The sequence below is a fragment of the Sprattus sprattus genome, assembly GCF_963457725.1.
Source record: "Sprattus sprattus genome assembly, chromosome: 21".
Classification (NCBI taxonomy): domain Eukaryota; kingdom Metazoa; phylum Chordata; class Actinopteri; order Clupeiformes; family Clupeidae; genus Sprattus; species Sprattus sprattus.
In genome coordinates, this window is record NC_137919.1 from 5,512,275 (window position 1) to 5,532,274 (window position 20,000).

At 44.4% G+C, this 20,000-nt stretch overlaps 2 protein-coding genes across 2 annotated transcripts in view; one reads left to right on the forward strand and one right to left on the reverse strand.

Annotated features, from left to right (window-relative positions):
- Nucleotides 1-5,134: 5,134 nt before the first annotated feature.
- On the forward strand, nucleotides 5,135-6,115 carry gpr185b (G protein-coupled receptor 185 b; the record flags this gene model as incomplete). Its single annotated transcript, XM_080859889.1, has 1 exon — nucleotides 5,135-6,115. The coding sequence occupies one exon, from the start codon at nucleotides 5,135-5,137 to the stop codon at nucleotides 6,113-6,115; it is 981 nt and encodes a 326-aa protein (XP_080716015.1).
- A 12,309-nt stretch (nucleotides 6,116-18,424) lies between these two features.
- Nucleotides 18,425-20,000, reverse strand: part of LOC308382217 (actin-binding protein WASF3) — a gene marked incomplete at its 5' end in the record, with an annotated part of 20,638 nt that continues 19,062 nt past the window's right edge. The window contains 2 exon segments of the mRNA XM_080859910.1: nucleotides 18,425-18,944; nucleotides 19,837-20,000. The exon segment at nucleotides 19,837-20,000 is cut by the window's right edge and continues 8 nt beyond it. Of these exon segments, the coding sequence (XP_080716036.1) occupies nucleotides 18,787-18,944; nucleotides 19,837-20,000 (322 nt within the window). The 3' untranslated portion in view covers nucleotides 18,425-18,786.

Sequence of the window (20,000 nt, forward strand, 5' to 3'; positions counted from 1 at the left end):
TCAAAGTACCGACTGCTCTTCCTTTCTTTATCCTTCTCTCTCTCTCCCTCTCTTTCTTTATCCTTCTCTCTCTCTCTCCCTTTCTTTATCCTTCTCTCTCTCTCCCTCTCTTTATCCTTCTCTCTCTCTCTCTCTCTCCCTCTCTTTATCCTTCTCTCTCTCCCTCTCTTTATCCTTCTCTCTCCCTCTCTTTATCCTTCTCTCTCTCCCTTTCTTTATCCTTCTCTCTCTCCCTCTCTTTATCCTTCTCTCTCTCTATCCCTTTCTTTATCATTCTCTCTCTCTCCCTTTCTTTATCCTTCTCTCTCTCTCTCCCTTTCTTTATCCTTCTCTCTCTCTCTCCCTTTCTTTATCATTCTCTCTCTCTCCCTCTCTTTATCCTTCTCTCTCTCTCCCTCTCTTTATCCTTCTCTCTCTCCCTCTCTTTATCCTTCTCTCTCTCCCTTTCTTTATCCTTCTCTCTCTCCCTCTCTTTATCCTTCTCTCTCTCTATCCCTTTCTTTATCATTATCTCTCTCTCCCTTTCTTTATCCTTCTCTCTCTCCCTCCCTCTGTCTGTCTCTCTTTCACTCTCCCTACCTCTCTCTTGCTCTTTCTCTCTCTCTCTCTCTCTTTCCCTCTTCTCTCATCCATGCTCTTGCCTCTTCTGTGGCTTTGTTACTAGTTTTCCTCTGGCTACTCAAGGGACATTCAGTGACGTCTGTATAGTCACAACACCAGCAAATGCCCCTGTGTGTGATGCAGATGTGCTGAACCACGGCGAGTAAAGAGAGAGAGGGGGGGGGGGGGGGAGGTGAAGAGAGAGAAAGAGAATAAGAGAAGAAAGGGAAGAGTAGAGGAGGGAAAGATAATGCAGAGAGAGTACAAGAGGGAGAGGAAGAGGGAGTGAGGAGATGAAGGGGAGATAGAGTGAAGATGAGAGGAGGAGGTGATAGAAGGATAGTGAGAGTGGGAGAGGGGAAGAGGGAGGGGGAGAGAGAAAGAGAGAGAGAGAGAGGGTGGAGAGGAGTCTTGGTGTGTGCCGTCTGCTTCTTCACTAGGTGACCTCTTTCTGTCCGCGGCTACGATTTCCACAGCCAGTGAGTGGGGAACACAAACAGACTGAGTGCCAGCATAAAGAGAGAGAGAGAGAGAGAGAGAAGGAGAGGGAGAGGGAGAGGGAGAGAGAGGGAGAGATAGAGAGACAGGGAGGGAGAGAGAGGGAGAGAGAGAGACAGGGAGGGAGAGAGAGGGAAAGAGAGGGAGAGGTAGAGGGAGAGAGAGAGAGGAAAAGGGAGAGAGAGAGAGACAGGAAGGGAGAAAGGGAGAGATAGAGAGACAGGGAGGGAGAAAGGGAGAGAGAGAGACAGGGAGGGAGAGATAGAGTGACAGAGAGGGAGAGAAAGAGGGAGAGGGAGAGAGAGAGAGAGAGAGAGAGGGAGGGAGGGAGAGAGGGAGAGATAGAGAGACAGGGAGGGGAAGAGCGAGAGAGGCTTACACAACCATGCACATTAATGCATGGGCGTGCACAGGAGTACCAGAACATGCACTGGTATGCATGCATACAGAAATGCACTCACACGCACATAGAGTACATGCACATAGAGACAGACAGACAGTGACATGAATACACACATCCATGCACAAGTACACACATCCACATTAATACACACACACACATCCACCCCGCCCCCTTCACACACACACACACACACACACACACACACACAGAAGACTCTCACATCTGCTGACTGAAGAGTTCCTCTGTTCGGACAGTGTCAGCAGGATCCGTAGAGTGGATGGGAATTTGGTAATAGTCCATTTGGGGCGAACAGAGGATTGCTGACAATTTATTCATTCGTCAATAAAACATAACCAACCTGTTTCCGAGCAAGATTAACAATCCGGCCGCTTATTAAGATGTTCTTTTGAAAAAGGCACAAGAGCAATTGCCATTCACCTACATTTGCAGCTTTTCATACTAGCTGAGATATAAACATAATGTGGTGTTATGTGAGTGTCAGTAGTCCTTAATTTAGACGACTAAATCAGAATGCATATCGTAGCTGAGGATAACAATATTTCTACAGTAGGTGTTATACATACTGTATGTATACCTAAGTGTGTATGAGTGTGTGTGCGTGTGCAGCTCTCTGTGTGTGTGTGTGTGTGTGTGTGTGTGTGTGTGTGTGTGTGTGTGTGTCTGTGTGTGTGTGTGTGTGTCTGTGTGTGTGTGTGTGTGTGTGTGTGTGTGTGTGTGTGTGTCTGTGTGTGTGTGTGTGTGTGTGTGTGTGTGTGTGTGTGTGTGTGTGTGTGTCTGTGTGTGTGTGTGTGTGTCTGTGTGTGTGTGTGTGTCTGTGTGTGTGTGCGTCTGTATCCGTGTACACACTTGCCTCTGCACACATGCTTGCATTTTGTCCGAACATGGCAAGAAAGAAAAAAGCCCCCATTTCCCAGCCACGGATGCGAAGCTACTGGATGATGTAATTGCCTACCCAGAATGCCGAGCGGTGAAGATGAATGGGGGGCTGTAGGCTGGCAAGGATTGGTGGGCTCCTTCATGAATGAACGGGACGAGCCACTCCGCTTCTCGCCAGCCAGTGGCGGACCAGCTCACATTGCTATTCCAATCAGGAGCTTCCCTTAGCTTCCCTTCATAAGATCATCCTCTGGGGAAAGGGGAGGTAAAAGAGAGGGGTAACAAACCACACACACACACACACAAACACACACACACACACACACACACACACACACACACACACACACACACACACACACACACACACACACACACACACACACACACACACACACACACAGGGACAATGATTATTTAAGTACCATACCAAAAAAGTCCATTTGCTCTCTAATTCAGTGTGATTTATTTAGCAAGGGAATACATGTAGGTGTCATCATGCACCCAAATCCATGCCTCAGTGTCTCAGAGCCTCAGTGTCAGCCTTCCAAGATTTTTCAAACATTCCCTATGGTACTCGTGGAGGTAAAGGATAAGAAAAGGGAAAATTGCACTGAACATTTTTTTCTTACAGAGTTGTATTTAGACCTGCCACCCTCCCACAGGTCAGTGGGAGGTAGCTGAAGATCTTTTCTACTGGTATCTAATAACAAATCCGCAGCTCCTGTGATGCCAGTATATTATAAGTTATTACTTATGGCCCAGGCAAGGATAATTAACTGAAAAATAGAGAAATTGGCATGTTTAGTAAGAGTCCTTGTGTCAAGGGTGTAATTTTTTTTTTTAATCGTTTTTCTGAAGAGGTATAAAATATGGTCGTAAAATCCTGGATTTAGAGCATGTATTAATTTGCAGGGACCCACCCCTGCGACTAGTTGTGTAAGAGTGGAAATGAATCTGACGTATTAGCCTACTAAACAACGTCCACTTTTTCAGTCATGATTAGAACAGGTGACAAAACTGTCAAATGAAGATTAATATGACATCAACACGCATTGGAGTCCACAAGGTATAACATCCATCATGGGTTCTGTCTCTATGTAAAGCACTTTGAGCTGCATTTTTTTTGTATGAAAGGTGCTATACAAATAAAGCTTTATTATTATTATTATTATTATTATTATTATTATTATTATAACTGAGGAGCCTCCGATCAATTCTCACTTCTTTCCAATTGTTTTGGGTTCAAAGGGTTTAGTAACAATTGCAATAGAGACCAGACAGACAGACTAAAAAAAGCCTGACAGTGACACAGGGGCATTATGAATTACACTCGGTGGAACTGTATACAAGGCGTCAGTGGTCATAGGGCAACCGTTAAATTCGCACGTCTTATGGTTTATAAGAGAGAAACGCGCAGCTGTTTGCATCAGTTTTATTATTTATTCTAGCCACAGCACCTCTGATTCACAGACTCGATCATGACTATAGTGAAGACTTTTGACGTCAGAGGGGAAAATCATCGGTAGGTCCAATGGAGGGGGAGTGTGTGGGGGGAGCACCAGGCAAGGCAGTGCCATCGGGCTGCCAACATCATTAGCAATGCTAACCAACAAGGAGCGCGCTTTTCGCAAGGACTCTACACGAGGAATATAAAACATTAGTAGAGTTTGTATCGGCGTGACCCACTCAAAGGAGAAGACCGCCATATGCTGGTAATTTCACGTTTTCGTTCTCTGTGTTTTCCTTATTTTCCCCGTAAAGGCTGTATATTCGGTTTCTTCGCGTCTGGTAGTCCAAGACTGCGCTTTGGGGAGGACGGTGCACTGCAGCGCTATGGCTGAGGTTTTGTTTGTTGATGCTTTGTGTATTCTTATACACTAATGTGGTTAACTTAATCTCTCAACAAAAAAACAAGACACAACATTTGCTCGTTAGTATACGTTCTGTGTTGGCATTATGACGATTTGCCAGTGAGGTATCCACCTTTCGGGAGGCTTTTGGAGTCAACGTCGGGATGTTTTTGATAAGCGAAGCTACCAGGGAATTTGTGAATGAAACGGTGGCGCGCAGAGTTAAAATTAGCTCTTTGATTTCTGGCTGCGTATGTGGCGTCAGGAATAAGCATACGATAACTGTTTCTTAAGGCACAGACAATGCTTTCATAAGACACCCCGTATTAAGGTGGTGTGAATTATTTTTAGACCGTTTCTAAAAATAGACGCATAGTGATGGGCGCACGTTCAAGAAAACAGGTCGCCCTCATCCAAGCAAGGAAAAATGCGCAGAGATGTTTTATAGTGACACTGAAGAGAAGTTTGAAGATTCAGTGTGGTTTAAAATATCGGGCGAGTTTACAAAGTATTTTGTCGCATGAATATAATGTGGAAATGAACTATGGACTGTAGGAATGTATGTAGACGTAAGGGCATTTGGTGGTGTCCTCAAGACGTTTTACTTTCCTTGTGTTTCATGCAGAATGTTTAAGGACACATGCATCTTGAAGGCGTAGATATGCATTATACATTTTTCTTGTTCAGTGAGGATTTTGGGTGCTAGGGAGTATTCGGACAGGGCTTTAGGGTTCATTCTACTAGGGATTTCTGCGTTATTTGTGCAGCGATGTAATTCCAGCTGTTTTGACACACACGTTTCTCTTTGCCTTCCATTTTCCCCCGCACCTCCTGCTCGCTCCCTCCCTCCCTCCCTCCTCTCCTCTCCCTTTCTCCATCAGCTATGATTCACTCTTTTGCTGCAGCAATGAGCAACGAACTCCAGAACACCTCCTCCTTCAATTTCCAGGACGTGCAGAACTCGTCTCCGGTGAAGACGCAGGACCTCCGGCCGCTGACTGTCAGTCCGTGGGACATTGCTCTGTGCGTGACGGGCACGCTCATCTCCTGCGAGAATGCGATTGTCATTGCCATCCTCTTCTACACACCTACGCTGCGGGGGCCAATGTTCGTCCTGATCGGTAGCCTGGCCTTCGCGGACCTGCTCGCCGGCTTGGGTCTCATTCTGAACTTTATCTTTGTCTACATCCTAGACTCAGAGTTCGTCACTCTTTTCTCAGTGGGACTACTCATCGCTGCCTTCTCTGCCTCCATCCTCAACATTCTGGCCATCACGGTGGACCGGTATCTCTCGCTGTATAACGCGCTGACCTACCACACGGAGCGCACCGTCACGTACACCTACGTCATGGTCGTGGTCATCTGGCTGGTGTGTATCATGCTGGGGCTTCTGCCGGTGCTCGGTTGGAACTGCTTGCGTAACGAGTCCAGCTGCAGCATCTGCCGCCCGGTCACCAAGAACAACGCGGTGGTTCTGGCGGTGACGTTTTTGCTCGTCTTCGCGTTTATGATGCAGCTCTACCTGCAGATCTGCAAGATCGCCTTCCGCCACGCACAGCAGATCGCCGTGCAGAACCATTTCATAGTCATCTCCACCACCAAAGGCGTGTGCACGCTGTCTGCCATCCTGTGCACCTTTGCCATGTGCTGGATGCCCTTCGCCATGTACTCCATTGTGGCAGACTCCAGCTACCCCATCGTGTACACTTACGCCACTGTGTTGCTGGCCACGTGTAACTCGGTGATCAACCCCATTATTTATGCCTTTAGAAATCCCGACATCCAAAAATCGCTATGGCTTGCGTGTTGCGGCTGCTTCCCCACCAACCTCTCACTGCGGCCAAGGACATCTAGTGATGTGTAGGTTTGGGGCTACTTTTAATTTGCTAAAACGTTCATATTGGCCTCTACTGTGTCAGTGTTCACGGAGTATTATCTGCATCGCGAGTGTGACGGGTTTGTCAGGGGAGGGGGGGTATATGCCTGTATGTATAAAGGCGTATAGAAGTGTACACCGAGAACGCCTCAGTCGACCCTGTTAAACGTCGCAGGTTGGGACTTGTCCTAGGTCTCGTCACAGAAAAAGCGTGTGAAATCTCACTCTTAACATTTTTAGCACAAATGACAAGAGTGTGGTCCATTTTAATATCACTTCACATTCAGTAGCACTTATCACGGTCGGTGACAGGAGAAGAGCTCGGCTTCTTCTGCAAATGTTGCAAGGTTTATTTCGCCAAAATACCATTCTGTCGTGTTAAAAGAAGAGGATAATAGGCAGGGAAATGACCAAACTCCGTTTAATCTAGTCAGGAATAAACACAGGGCATAAAAAGCAACCAGGTTGCGTTTTCTGTAGGAAGACTCGATATTGCTGTTGCAACCAATCGATGTTTGGGTAAAGCGACATTCTGCCCATTGTACTTGAGGAATCCATTATCGTGCCAAGGAAAGTTCTGTAAATGTCCGCTTCTGAGGACACGAGTCTCAACTGACATTCCAAGCTATGACGCTGTCCATTCAAATCCAGCTTCAAACTGACCGAAAAGACTTTATGCATACACAGCCTGGGAAAGGTTGCCTCTCACAATCACGCCCTCAAATCACTGAATTCGTTTTTTTTTAATCATTTTAAAATGTTATGTAAAACGCCTCTCATGGATTCGCTAAAGCACAACGACACGGAAGATCAGGTTTTCAGACGGTGCCAAAGACGTTCCAGCACCATGGAGAGCGAAACAAGAGCAGAAGCCCCAATACCCACGATGCAAAGCTGCTTTTTTTTTACACAAGAAGCGCGTTGTTCGTTTAATTATGCACGAGAAAGAGGTGAGAAGAACGCACTCCCGAGAGCGGAAGTGTGCACGCTTTCTCGGGCAAAAGTTGACAATCCAGGTTTTTACACCCTTTGTAATGTGTTCACACATGTCACACCTGCTACTGTTTGTTTCAACGCAAGACGATCTAATTGGTGTTTGGCAGAGAAATCCAATAGCTTCTGATGCAGTAGTGCAGAACGCAGTCACGGGCATGGACAACCTGAACGAGTTAACACCTTCTATGACCTCAGCAGAAACATTCGACATTGCCTTTGCATTAGGTAGGCCATCAGCCTATGTTACGTGCTGTTAATTTACAGGCGAAAGCAAATTAAGGGTCTGTTTGCAGATTGAATCCAGATTGATCAAGATCATATGCAAGACAGACCACTGCAAATCAATCTACGTTGGAGTGTTTTGGCCAATGAGCTAACAAGCCAAAAGTTAAGAGCTTCTGGCACTCCTGAAACTCAACAAATTGTAAGAAGATCGTTTCCAATTAAATGTCGAAATGTTTGCTGACATCTTTGCTTATACCACGGCCGTGTATGAAGACATTTGCCCATTTACCATCTGGGCATTAAACCCCAATGCTGCACTATAATATTAAGCCTAGACTATTTTTGTACAAATATAGCCTAGTTTAACTAACAAAATGTTAGTTTTTGGCCATAATACACAGCACTGCTTCGAAGCCAACCTCGTAGCTTATTTTTTTTCTGTCTCTATTCCCCAGAAGCAATCTCGTTTACGCTGTTCATGTAAGAGAGCAGAACGTCAAGGCCACGGGGCAGCTAGACACAGAGGTTAATGAGGATTTGCTCGGCAAATGATTTCATGCAAAATGAGACGCCAGCCGAGGCGCTTTGACTCGACCGGCGGTAACATGTTTTCCACAGCGAGGCTTAAGTCCATTTTGTTGCTAGAGGGCAGCTTCTCCTGGATTGCTGAAACTAAATTGGAAAAGGATATAAATAGCATATTGAAAGTGAGAAGAAAAGTCGTCTGCGGTGAAGTCCAGATATAATGACCTATAGGCCTACTTGTAATAAATTGCAGGTAGCCATTCTCTTTCGTTGGAGAGACGGCTGTGTGGATTTACAACCACATGTTAAGGAACTAGTGTCAGTAGCCTTGATGCGAAAATAGCTAAACAAATTAACTATCACCGTTGTTTTAATTCACTGTTACAGCAAGGACATTGCAAATCCATCCTGTTGCAACAACACACATTAAAAAGTAAAACAAAAACACACACAAAAAAACGGACTTAAAATGAGGCAAAGAGGTCACACAAATGATGTACTACGTAGGATGTTGTAGTTTTTATACTGTGCGTTTTTAACGTGATATTTTTTTTAATTTGTATTCATTTTATGTGGAGGAGAAACGGCCTATAATGAGGCCTATTTAGAAACGGCGCTGTCTTACTTTGACATGCCAGATATGTGTATGTTCAATTCTGGCCTTATCTCGAGTTTCCTCGCAATAACGTTTCAATGTGTACAGTTTGTTATGTATAAGAGAGAAAAAAAAATCTACCAAACCTCTTGACAGTATTGAAAACTACATTGACGTGAAATCAACTTTCATATCTTCTTGTCTTCAGAATACCAGAAACAAAGGCAGAGCCTGTGTGTTTAAATCTATAAATACTGTATATTCCTGCAGTATGACAAAGTGACCAACGTTGGGCCACTTTATCAGTTTTGCTGTATATTTCACTGATGTAAAAAAAACAATTCTGATGGAAACCTGGGGATTTTCTTCCATTGCAATGGATGGTGAGAGGCCCTTTTGAAGTGTGTGTGTGTGTGTCTATGTAAGAGTGGTTGAATGTGTGTGTGTGTGTGTGTGTGTGTGTGTGTGTGTGAGAGAGAGAGAGAGCGAGAGACATCTGTTAATACACCATTCGCTTATGCCTGGAAAAGTAGGATGGGGTGACTTGATACACTGTGCCCCTATTCTCTCTAAACCCATTCTGTTCAATCGGAGTCTTATGGCAGGAGCCTCAGCCTTCCCTGTGCCAAGCTGTTTCTTTCAGAATTGTAACTCCACACCACAACCACAGAGAGAGAACTGCTGTACATTCAGTCATTTCGAGGGGAACCCCCATGGTTATTTTTCTTATGCAATGCTGTATGGAAACATCTATTTTTATAAGCAACAACTGAGCATGGGTTTTCTGACATGGCTGTAACTGTGTGTGTGTAATATATCCGTGTTCTTATCAATCGATTCTCGAGGAAAAAAAAATGTGTTGGCAATGATGAAAGTGCCATATATTTTTTTTTTAAAACTCATCAGTGTCTTACTTTTTTCTGTAATGTATTTCATTCATTGGTGGCGTACGGGATCTGTAGTGAACATCACCACATCTAAGCTTGTGTTCACATGATTAAAAAAAAAAAAAACAGGGGGGAACAAACTAATGTTTTGGGAGGACCTCACCTATTTAACTGAAGGTGATATGCTGACAGCCACACGAAACCTGTGGGTTACAGTCCAATCAGGTGTCCCGATACTGGACCAGGTGGAAGGCTGCCTGTTTAGCTGAAGATGATAGGTCAAAAGCCCCATGAAACCTGTGGGTTCCTGCCAATCTTCTTTCTCTCTGTCTCGCTCTGTCCTCTCTGGTGGCCGTGTAAAGCAGGAATGCCTCTGGCAGTGTCAGTCTGGGAACCGAAACAGATGGCACAGGACGGGCAGAGAGATGCCAACCTGAGGTCACCCGCTGATGTGGCCCACCTGTCCGTCCTATCTGGGATCTGTTATAGACCAAGTTAACTGATCTGGGATCTGTTTTAGACCGAGTTAACTGATCTGGCTGTTATCTGGGATCTGTTGTAGACCGAGTTAACTGATCTGGCTGTTATCTGGGATCTGTTGTAGACCGAGTTAACTGATCTGGCTGTTAGGGAAGCGACTGGACCTAACCTGGTTCAGATTTATCTTAAGAAACTGACGTGTTAGTAGCAGTATAGCGCTTGTTATTGTGAGAGAAGAGAGAGAGAGAGAAAGAAAGAAAGAGAGAGAGAGAAGGAGAAGAGGTACGTGATGACTAAGCAGGGGTGAAAAGAGAGAAAACGAAAACCTTTCTGTGACTCATAGGACGTCACTGACAGAGAGAGAGAGAAAAAAAAAGCGAAACCCGGTCATTTCAAAGTTGTTCCTTGGCACCTCCCTCTACTTTGCCACCCTGCCCTAAAGCAAGCTCTTCTAAAAATACCCTCTTCCAGTAACGCTAGAAAGCAAGAATTGTTTCAAACATATCTGGAGTACTTGAAATCCCTTCTCTAGTCCATTAAACCAGACCTGGGCAGTGGTTCTGTAGGGCAGCAGGGTATGTGTTGGGTCATGGGACAGTGGGTGTATCTCTCTATCAGTAGGAACAACAATGGGACTTCTCTTTGGGCCACTTTCTCACATTTTGTATTAGTCTTTAGAAAATGGCTGATTTGGAGTTAAGCCTTGCAGTGTAACAGTAAGGCCTTTTTTTGCGGTTGGTTAGTGGAATGGCTTTTTTTTTTTGGATATCAGATTCTGTTGATTGTTTGGATTGCCACAGGGTAACAATGGCGTACTTCTGATTTTCCTTTCAGAGGTGGTTGATCTATGGAGGCACAAGATGCAGGAGGTCCCTTTTTCTATGAGCTGTGAAGAAAAAACAGATCCGTACCAATTACAGAGCTAATCTCTCATACAGATTGTACCTACTGTGGCTTTGGGTTTTAACCTCTACAGTATGTTACAGGTAACAACCCATTGGACGATTTGTCACTTTGAAATATCAAAGTTTGTTGGCAACCGTGAGTTTAAATATAGTTCAGAATCACAAGTCCTTATTTGGGGTATGTATGGGAAAGAGAATGTATGGTTAATAATACTGTGACGTTAACATGCACATGATGGTGTACTTTCGTTTTTTTATTTATACGTTTTTTTTCTTTTTTTTTTTCCTTTTCTTTGTATTGTGAATTAAAATCTGATGACAATGCACTTTACGAGAGGAAACATGCTACACATTGCACTGTTCGTGTCGAATGTACTCCTTAATGAAAATTATTTATTTTTATTACTGTAAATATAAAGGAGAAAAGAAAAAAAGAGATGATAAAAAAAAATGATACTTTGTGGAATAAAACATGAAAACAATTCTGGCTGTAGGTGTTGTTTGTGGTATTGGGGTGGTTGTGTTCGCATGCCTGCGTTCCAGCGTAATGAAGCGTAGAGATCAAAAGAGCAAGGCATACATTATTAACGTTTCTCCGCTTACATAACGCACTCTTCCAGTCAGCGTCGTCGATCCTGTAGCGCGACGAGCACGACGAACACCTTCTAGCCAACGGAACGAAAAGCAAGGCAGCGAGAAACCGGTCGGCTCCAACGCAACGAGAGCCTGCCCGTAACCAACTATGTGGTCATCGAGGTCCGCCGCTGCGGTGATGTTTTTAGATCTAAAAACACACTTTGAAACTTTGTGTAAACTGGCTTTGTGTAACTTTGTGTAATATGCATACGCGATGATGTCACATTTGCATATGCTATCTAGATGAGCATGAGCTTGAGCTTGAGCTGAGTAAATAAAAAAAAGGTGTAATTCGCCATAGTTTGGCTAAAGTGGTAGGTAGACTTTAGGTCATAGATCAAGTAGGGCTTTAGACACAGAGTGACTCCTGTTCCATTAACATAAATGAGTGGTTTCCAGAAGACTCCAAATGTGCTTGTGCTAAGAAGCAATTAGCCTGGTGTTGGAGATGTCCGGATTATGGGCTATAAAACAAACTCATCTCCTACAACAGTGTCTCAAAAGGACACCGTACAGTTTTCTGTTGTTCCGGGACTGAAAGAAATAGGCTCTAAGCGAGTCCTCGGGATGCGTGCATGCGTTCGTGTCGGAGTTAAAGGGAGAATTCAGACATTGCACGCACACCCTTGGCTTGAATACATAGTGCCACGAGAGCGACCAACTCGCGGACGGGAGCACATCGCATCGCACTTACCCTCAGTTATGACGCACTGGGGGTGCTGTGAGCGAGCACACCCGCAGACAGCATACTCCACCTCCAAGGACGTGAGCCGTGGGGCAATTTCATGTATAACGGCTCCGCCTGCTGGTAAGAAATAGAAAGCGCAACACGACACGATGGGGAGAGAGTGGTGGGCTGAGAGGGAAAACTCTCTGCACGAAGATCGAAGCCACCTACCCACCCACGCACACCGCCTCCAGTCACGCAGGCACACACACACACACACACACACACGCCTAGACTCACCCACGCACCGATGAATCACAGAATGAACGCCCCGGCCTGCAGAGGTACCGTCATTTTCCGGCGAAGGACAGCGCAGTGTGGACGGTATCACCCCCTCAACGGCAGTGAGTCACAGCCCAGCGGTACGGTGCAAAAACAAACCAGAGCGATGAGACGATTCCCGCAGCCATTAGAACGCGAAGTAAGGAGGCTGGACGCCCTCAGAACACCGCCTGTGCTAGAAAGTGATGAAAATGCCGCATCATATCCGACAAAGGAACGCAGTATACTCTGAAGTGACAGACTGCCCATTAGAAACGCATTCAAGTCAGTCACTCAAGTTTCAAACTCAGGGTAGCATTTGAATAGGCTACTTTGCAGTGGCACTTGGCTTGATGCCCTTAAATGCACTTAAAAACAAATTATGTTTCATTCTTGGTGCATACAAAAAACACACACACCTATCCAACTGGCAAGATAAGGTGAGAATATCACCATCAAGAATGCTCCATTCCCTCTCAGGGCATGACTCATCATTTCAAACTGCTTCTCTCCTTTTACAATCACCAAACCTCTCTGAAAAAAAATGTTAATAAAAAATACAACTCCCATCATCTATTACTCCCTCTGCCACGACCTAACACCTCTAAGGTATAGGGAAGCTGGGCCTAGCACCCCTAAAAATAGACTAATGGGACAAACGGAGAAACAGGGAGGAGGTGACACAGGATGGCATGACTCTGGCTTATGTGACGCACGAGAACACGGACGTTGACGTCAAGATGAGCAGTGCCACTGGTGCGGTGTGGGGTGGGGTGGGGTGGGTAAAGACTTGAGTCAAAGCCATCTTGTTGTTTTCCCCTTTTTACCAGGAAATGGCCAGCTGTGGAAGCTGTTTGTGCCTGAGCAAATGTATCTGCTTTTGCCAGCCCTGCGTAAAATCAGACACTTATTTTCTTTATTGAAGATATGACGTAAAGGTGGAGATGGCCAGGCAGATGAGAATGATCTACTTTCAGAAGAAGCCAAGAATGATCACGAATCATCAAAAAAGCATACTTCTACAACCCTCCTCAGTGCACTACACACACCAATACACCTGTTAGTATGTCTCCATTATCTATAATTAATACTTTGCACCTATGCATTGTTTCATAGCTATAAACTGTAACAACTGTTACATAACAAGTAACAATACCTTGTTACAATATAACTGTACTATAACTGTTCAGTCATCTTGATATGCTTTTTGCAACGTAATGCATCAGCCAGGCAGAAAAGTAGAACTGCTAGGGAAGGGTATACTTGCCTTATTTGTTGAGCAGTCAACATGGACCCAAAAGATAAGTGAAGGTCTGTAGAATTAGAGCTGAAACTACAACCCCTTGTAGCACATGCACTTTACATACATTATTCTATTACGTCATGATTGTACCAACTATCACACACACACACACACACACACATCCACTTTAAATACATTATGTGTTCATACTATTACATCATGATCGTACCTACTATCACACACACACACACACACACACACACACACACACACACTCACACATCCACTTTACAGACATTATGTGTGCATAATATTACGTCATGCTCGTACCAACTATCACACACACACACACACTCACACATCCACTTTACAGACATTATGTGTGCATACTATTACGTCATGATCGTACCAACTATCACACACACACACACACTCACACATCCACTTTACAGACATTATGTGTGCATACTATTACGTCATGATCGTACCAACTATCACACACACACACACACACACTCACACATCCACTTTACAGACATTATGTGAGCATACTATTACGTCATGATCGTACCAACTATCACACACACACACACACACACACACATCCACTTTACATACATTACGTGTTCATACTATTACATCATGATCGTACCAACTATCCCACACACACACTCACACATCCACTTTACAGACATTATGTGTGCATACTATTACGTCATGATCGTACCAACTATCACACACACACACACACTCACACATCCACTTTACAGACATTATGTGTGCATACTATTACGTCATGCTCATACTATCACACACACACACACACACACACATCCACTTTACGTACATTATGTGTGCATACTATTACGTCATGATCGTACCAACTATCATGTGAAATACATGCTTACCTGGTGCACTATGCTGATCTAGTAACAATATACAGTACAGTTCCTGTGCAATGCAAGTCATCAAACTTCTCTGTTTGAATATGAATATAAGAGAACATACTAGTAAACACACTATTTCATTGTTGGATTCATTTTAAAAAGGGGCTTACTTGGCGAACTAACCACAAGGTGCTCATAAGAGCACATTCATATGAGCAACAAAGATGAGGCAGAGTAGGCGTCAGACCATTTAGACATTTTTAGCATTTAGACAAGTTTCAAACCATGATGTTATTTTTTGTGTGTGCAGATATTATTTAAAGAAAGTAACCATTGAATTAATTAACACACATAAATAAATAAATATTTCTGGCTTTGGTAGCTGTAAGCAGAATAACTATTATACGTATAATAATATACAATTGAAAGAGCTGAAAATGGTTTAAACTTGTTTTCAAAACATATTTTGGAAAGGTGATGTAAAACTTGAAATATATAAATATATACCAGAACTACAGGACATTGTGTGTGGATAATAACTCGCACTGAAAAGAATCAAAATTGTCTTTATATTTCTTTTTATTAACTATTCACTCATACATGCATATTTGCCTACAATTTGTTCTAGAAGATACATAGATGTTATTTGCTTTTTTCCCCATCTTCAATAGTCTAAATATCCAATGTTTACAAGCAGTCTTACCAAAACAAGCTAAACAACAATTGTATGTTCAAACAAACAAAAACAACAAAAAGACTTAAGCAAAAAACTGCACAAACTTGCAGGCCAAACATACAAACACAATACACTGTAGCTTCCAAACATAACCTTGCTTAGACAGGCAGTAGCAGCTTTCCCGTGTTCTGTAGCTACTCCGTGGCACATTTAAGCAATAAATAGATAAAAAATAAAAAAAGTGAAATAAAATCTAAAAAATATTTTTTTTGTGCTCTTCTTCTGTACAGCTTCAGAACTTTAAAACGCAAGTATAGGCAAAGAGATGATGAGTGTGACTGCCCCTCCGCATGGGAAACTACAAAGATGACCTCTGATGACCTCTGACCTCTGTGGGCTTCGAGGGGGTTGCCAGGTCCCCTTAACGGAGCCACATGGGCTACTACAACAATTTGAGATGCAGCCCTTTTACAACCTGAGGACTTGATTTTGAGGTTGAAGAGGAGAATTTAAAAATATATAAATGACAAAATAGTTTCGAATTGTTAACAGGTCTGCGTAACATTCCACGGGACTGCCTGAGCAATGGCTGTTATCTTTCTGTCTGATTCTGCTGATTTGAGACTCTCAGCACGTCTGATTACCAAGCAGCCACGTTAGATCAGAGTTGAAACACAAATCTGCAGAAGGAAGGACGTTTCTCATGCAGGATCAGCCAACCACTTTTAACAAAAGCGGTGTGGTACAGTGCTGTTGTGGTTGTCCAGGCAGCTTAGTGCTATGGGTTTGAGTCACTGCTTTGTTCCACCAGGTAAGCTCGCCTGACAGGTATGTGTGCACAGGTGAGCCGGGGTTTCTGAACCTTCCTGTTGGGAAAATCTCGCATCACAACGAAGGGGGTTATTTTGCAGTAATCACTAGCTGACTGGTTGTTATCCGGCCTATCACACAGTGACATATCAAAGTAAACTAGAACCAGTTCCATGGTAGTTTTGCTATTATTTTGGTAGCTTCTGCACAGTCACTGGATAGCGATGTAACACTGGAATTATTGTTTACCGACGACAATGGTCAACAATTCAGTTCAGCATACAGCTACCAAGAAACAAGGCCCACTCAGTTAATCAAGCGCAGCAGTAATGAGTTCAACCAGGTGACAGGAGAGGGACAGCTAGACAACATGCAGTGCATGAAGGGCCAATTAACCCCCACCGATATACTTAGCACAGTGTTTCAGGTTAAACGACAAGACTTAGAGAGGGAGAGAGAGGGAGAGAGAGAAGACAGACGGGGGGAGAGAGACAGAGAGAGAGAGAGAGCTGACTGAGGCAGATGCAGTGACGTACCCCCTATTCGCCCCCAATAGGCTACGTCAGCACGCCCCAGCTCCGCTCCATGGTCTGACCACCGCTCTCCATGTTTTCCTTCTCTCCCTCCTCTAACACCCGATTCAGTTCATAAATGCTCTCGATTGAAGCTAGATGAACCCTTCAAGAGGAGGGCCACCTCTTTAGTACCCTAACAGTGCAAATCCATACAAGCGATCTGAGCGACGCGATCAAATTCCATTGCTTTGAGTGGGCGTGTTCTTTCTCTGAAATGTTGGCCGCTGCGGGTGAAATATCGCTCCTCATTTGCATAAGTTTGAGCATGTTCGAATTTTCATCAGGCGCGTCGCTCAGATCGCTGGTTTACGTCACAATGGAGCTGGCTCCCGTTGAAATGCATGGGGTCGCCCAGATCGCGTCGCCCAGATCGCTTGTATGGATCTGCACCGTAACACACCCTTACACAAATGATCTTGCATGTCCATCTGTCTTTTCAAACAATAGATTTCAAACACCTCAGTCACCATCAGGTGTGTCAGGCCAGGGAGATACAGGACACGGGAAAATAGATTAGGAAACAAGGACAGGTCGGCTCCCCTGGGAGCTAAGCCGATTAACAAATATTGATAAATGATTATTGATTAGCGCTGCGTTACAGTGTGCTGGTTTGTACTCAAGCTTGTAAATGATGCAGTAAAGGCAAGTTGAGCAAGTTAGCGTAGTTCGCTAGACTCCTTCGTGCCCAGGTTTTATGTACACTTCTGGACATTGGCCAGTCCCCGCTTCCCGGACACCCACAGGTCTGAGTGAAATCGGTTGAAATAATTCATGGAGGTAAAAGCGCTTCGAAAAAAAACAACAGTACTTTTCTGAGTAGAACCGTAGAACTGTAGAGTAGCAGTGTAGAGAAGAACCGTAGAGTTGAACTGACGCGTTTGCAGACAGCGTAGAGTTTGACGTTTGACTGTGCTCATATGCTTGTACTTCACACTCCTCTTAAAAGCAGACTCCTCATCAACATAATAATCCCAAACAAATGCACTGCACACAGCTTATTTCCTACACCACTTGAGGCAATAATAATAATAATTATAATAATAATAGTGACAAATGTTTTCCATTTGAAGCTAAATAAAGTCTACTTTAACCAGGAAGACCGTCAAAGAGTTGACAGCATACACTACTAGCTAATACAAACTGATTTAAAAGAGATTTAAAACTTAGGTATGTTTTTCCCGATTGTCCAAACATTTCGTCACAGTAGCTTGTCTATGCTTGGTAGCTTTTTATAATTCACATTGTCAGTCATAAATAAATAAAAGTTATATATATATATTTCTTAAAAAAGAAAAAAGTAGGGGAAGGGGCTACCAATTAAATGCTTTTTGGCCATAGATATTGCCATTTTTGTGCTTTAGGTGACCTTTTCATATTTTAATTAGTCTGAGTTCCAGCACCATGGAAACAGTTGGTTGCTGTGATGTGAAGCTTGCCACAGTATACATTCATATCCTGTGGCACACATCACTTCCTCCACCTTCACAGCTACTGTTACAATTCGAGGCCACTGGACTAAAATTACGGTTGCCATGGACGACCAGCCTGCAGTTCGAAAGATGGTGAGGTCATTTTCGAAGGTTAGTTAGTCACCGGATATGAGCGCTGCATGGTGTGTCTACATACTGTTATTAATTATGTTTGTGTTTACATGTGTATGTGCGTACATATGAGAGTTTAAAAAAGCCTACCGATACTGAATATATATTAAGACTTTAGGATGTCAGAAGTAAGTGTTTTCAATAACAGGCAATTCTACAGCTGGATGAGATCCTTCACCTAGTGTCAAACGGCCAAATGCAAATCAGCCATCGGTAACAGGTGCTCTCTTGTCTAGCAGTTTACTGTGGGTCTTAAGACAAGTCCCTGGTCCTGCTCTGTGAAACTATATGTACACATGTGTGTGCAACTATGTCTGGGTCTTTGACTGTGATAGACACCTCCCTTTAGATGTCTCCTTGTAGTTGGTCTCCACGAGGAGGAACCAAAGACAGGGAGGGTGGTGGCGTATAAGGACACACACACCCACACACACACACACACGCACACACACACACACACACACACACACACACAGCATTGTGCTACATGACCTTAACCTTCACGACGACTTTTCACCAGTTCCTTAAACATCCTGCTGGTTTTGCCAGCACACTTCCTGGATCTATCCCATAATCCTCTTCTCTCCTCCTCCTCCTCCTCACTCCAACCCTTCTCTAGCCCCGCCCCTTTCAGTCGGACCATTCGTTCTCGTCCAGCTCGGAGTCGTCGTCTGATTCGCTGTACTCCACGGCGATGCGACGGGAGAGGATGGTGGCCACGTCGTTCCCCACCGGCTCCTTCTTGGCCTCCTGTTCACGCTGCTCCTGCACCTTACGCAGCTGGATACCTGAGAGAGAGAGAGAGAGAGAGAGAGAGGGAGAGGGAGAGGGAGGGAGAGAAGAGAGAGAGAGAGAGGGAGGGGGAGAGAGAAAGAGGGAGAGCAGAGAGAGGGATAGAGAGAGGGAGAGGGAGAAGAGAGAGAGAGGGAGAGAAGAGAGAGAGAAGAGAGAGAAAGAGAGAGAGGGAGGGAGAGAGAGAAGGAGAGCAGAGAGAGGGAGAGAGAGAGAGAGAAGGAGAGCAGAGAGAGGGAGAGTGAGAAGAGAGAGAGAAGAGAGAAGAGAGAGAAAGAGAGAGGAGAGAGAGGGATATAGAGAGGGAGGGAGAGAAGAGAGAGAGAGAAGAGAGAGAAAGAGAGATGAGAGAGAGGGACAGGGACAGGGAGAGAAAACAGTTGAAACCTTCCACACAGTATTGTGTGGAATTGAAATCACATGTCCAAAGAAAGACTCCCACAAATGCATTTAGGCAGAATTAGACTAATTTCCATAATTAATTCATATCCCAAAAAAGATCACTGAAATTGGCTGGTTTAGCCTTAGTCCGTGCCCTTTCTTAGCCAGTTGGTCTTGACATTTACCTACCCACTAGGAAAGTAACAGAGTACATATTCAGACCAGCACTGTTATCTAACCACCAATCACCATTCACAGTGAACCAAACTAACAAGGTAAACAAGACACCCTGTTTGGAACGCTGGAGGAAGTTAAGACATGGAACACTGAGTCGGAGTCGGAGTGCATTTCACATAAAGTTACTGTTGAATTATGCCCACTACCGAAGCATCGTTGTATTGAGTTGCTGTTTGAATGTGTACGTTGGAGATATATATGTATTACGTGCTAACTTTAGTCAACTGAGGTAAACTTCCGGAAGTTTCTGAGTTGGAGTCCCCATCTCACCTCTTCGGATGGCGGCCAGCAGGTCGCTGCGTGCGTCGCTCATGGGCACGAACGGCACGAGGCCCTTCCTTGGCACCCCAGGGGCATCAGGCTGCGCGTGGCCGTGCATGTGGGTGGGGGGTCCGGAGGGAGGAGGGGGTGGGGGAGCAGCCGGAGGAGCACCG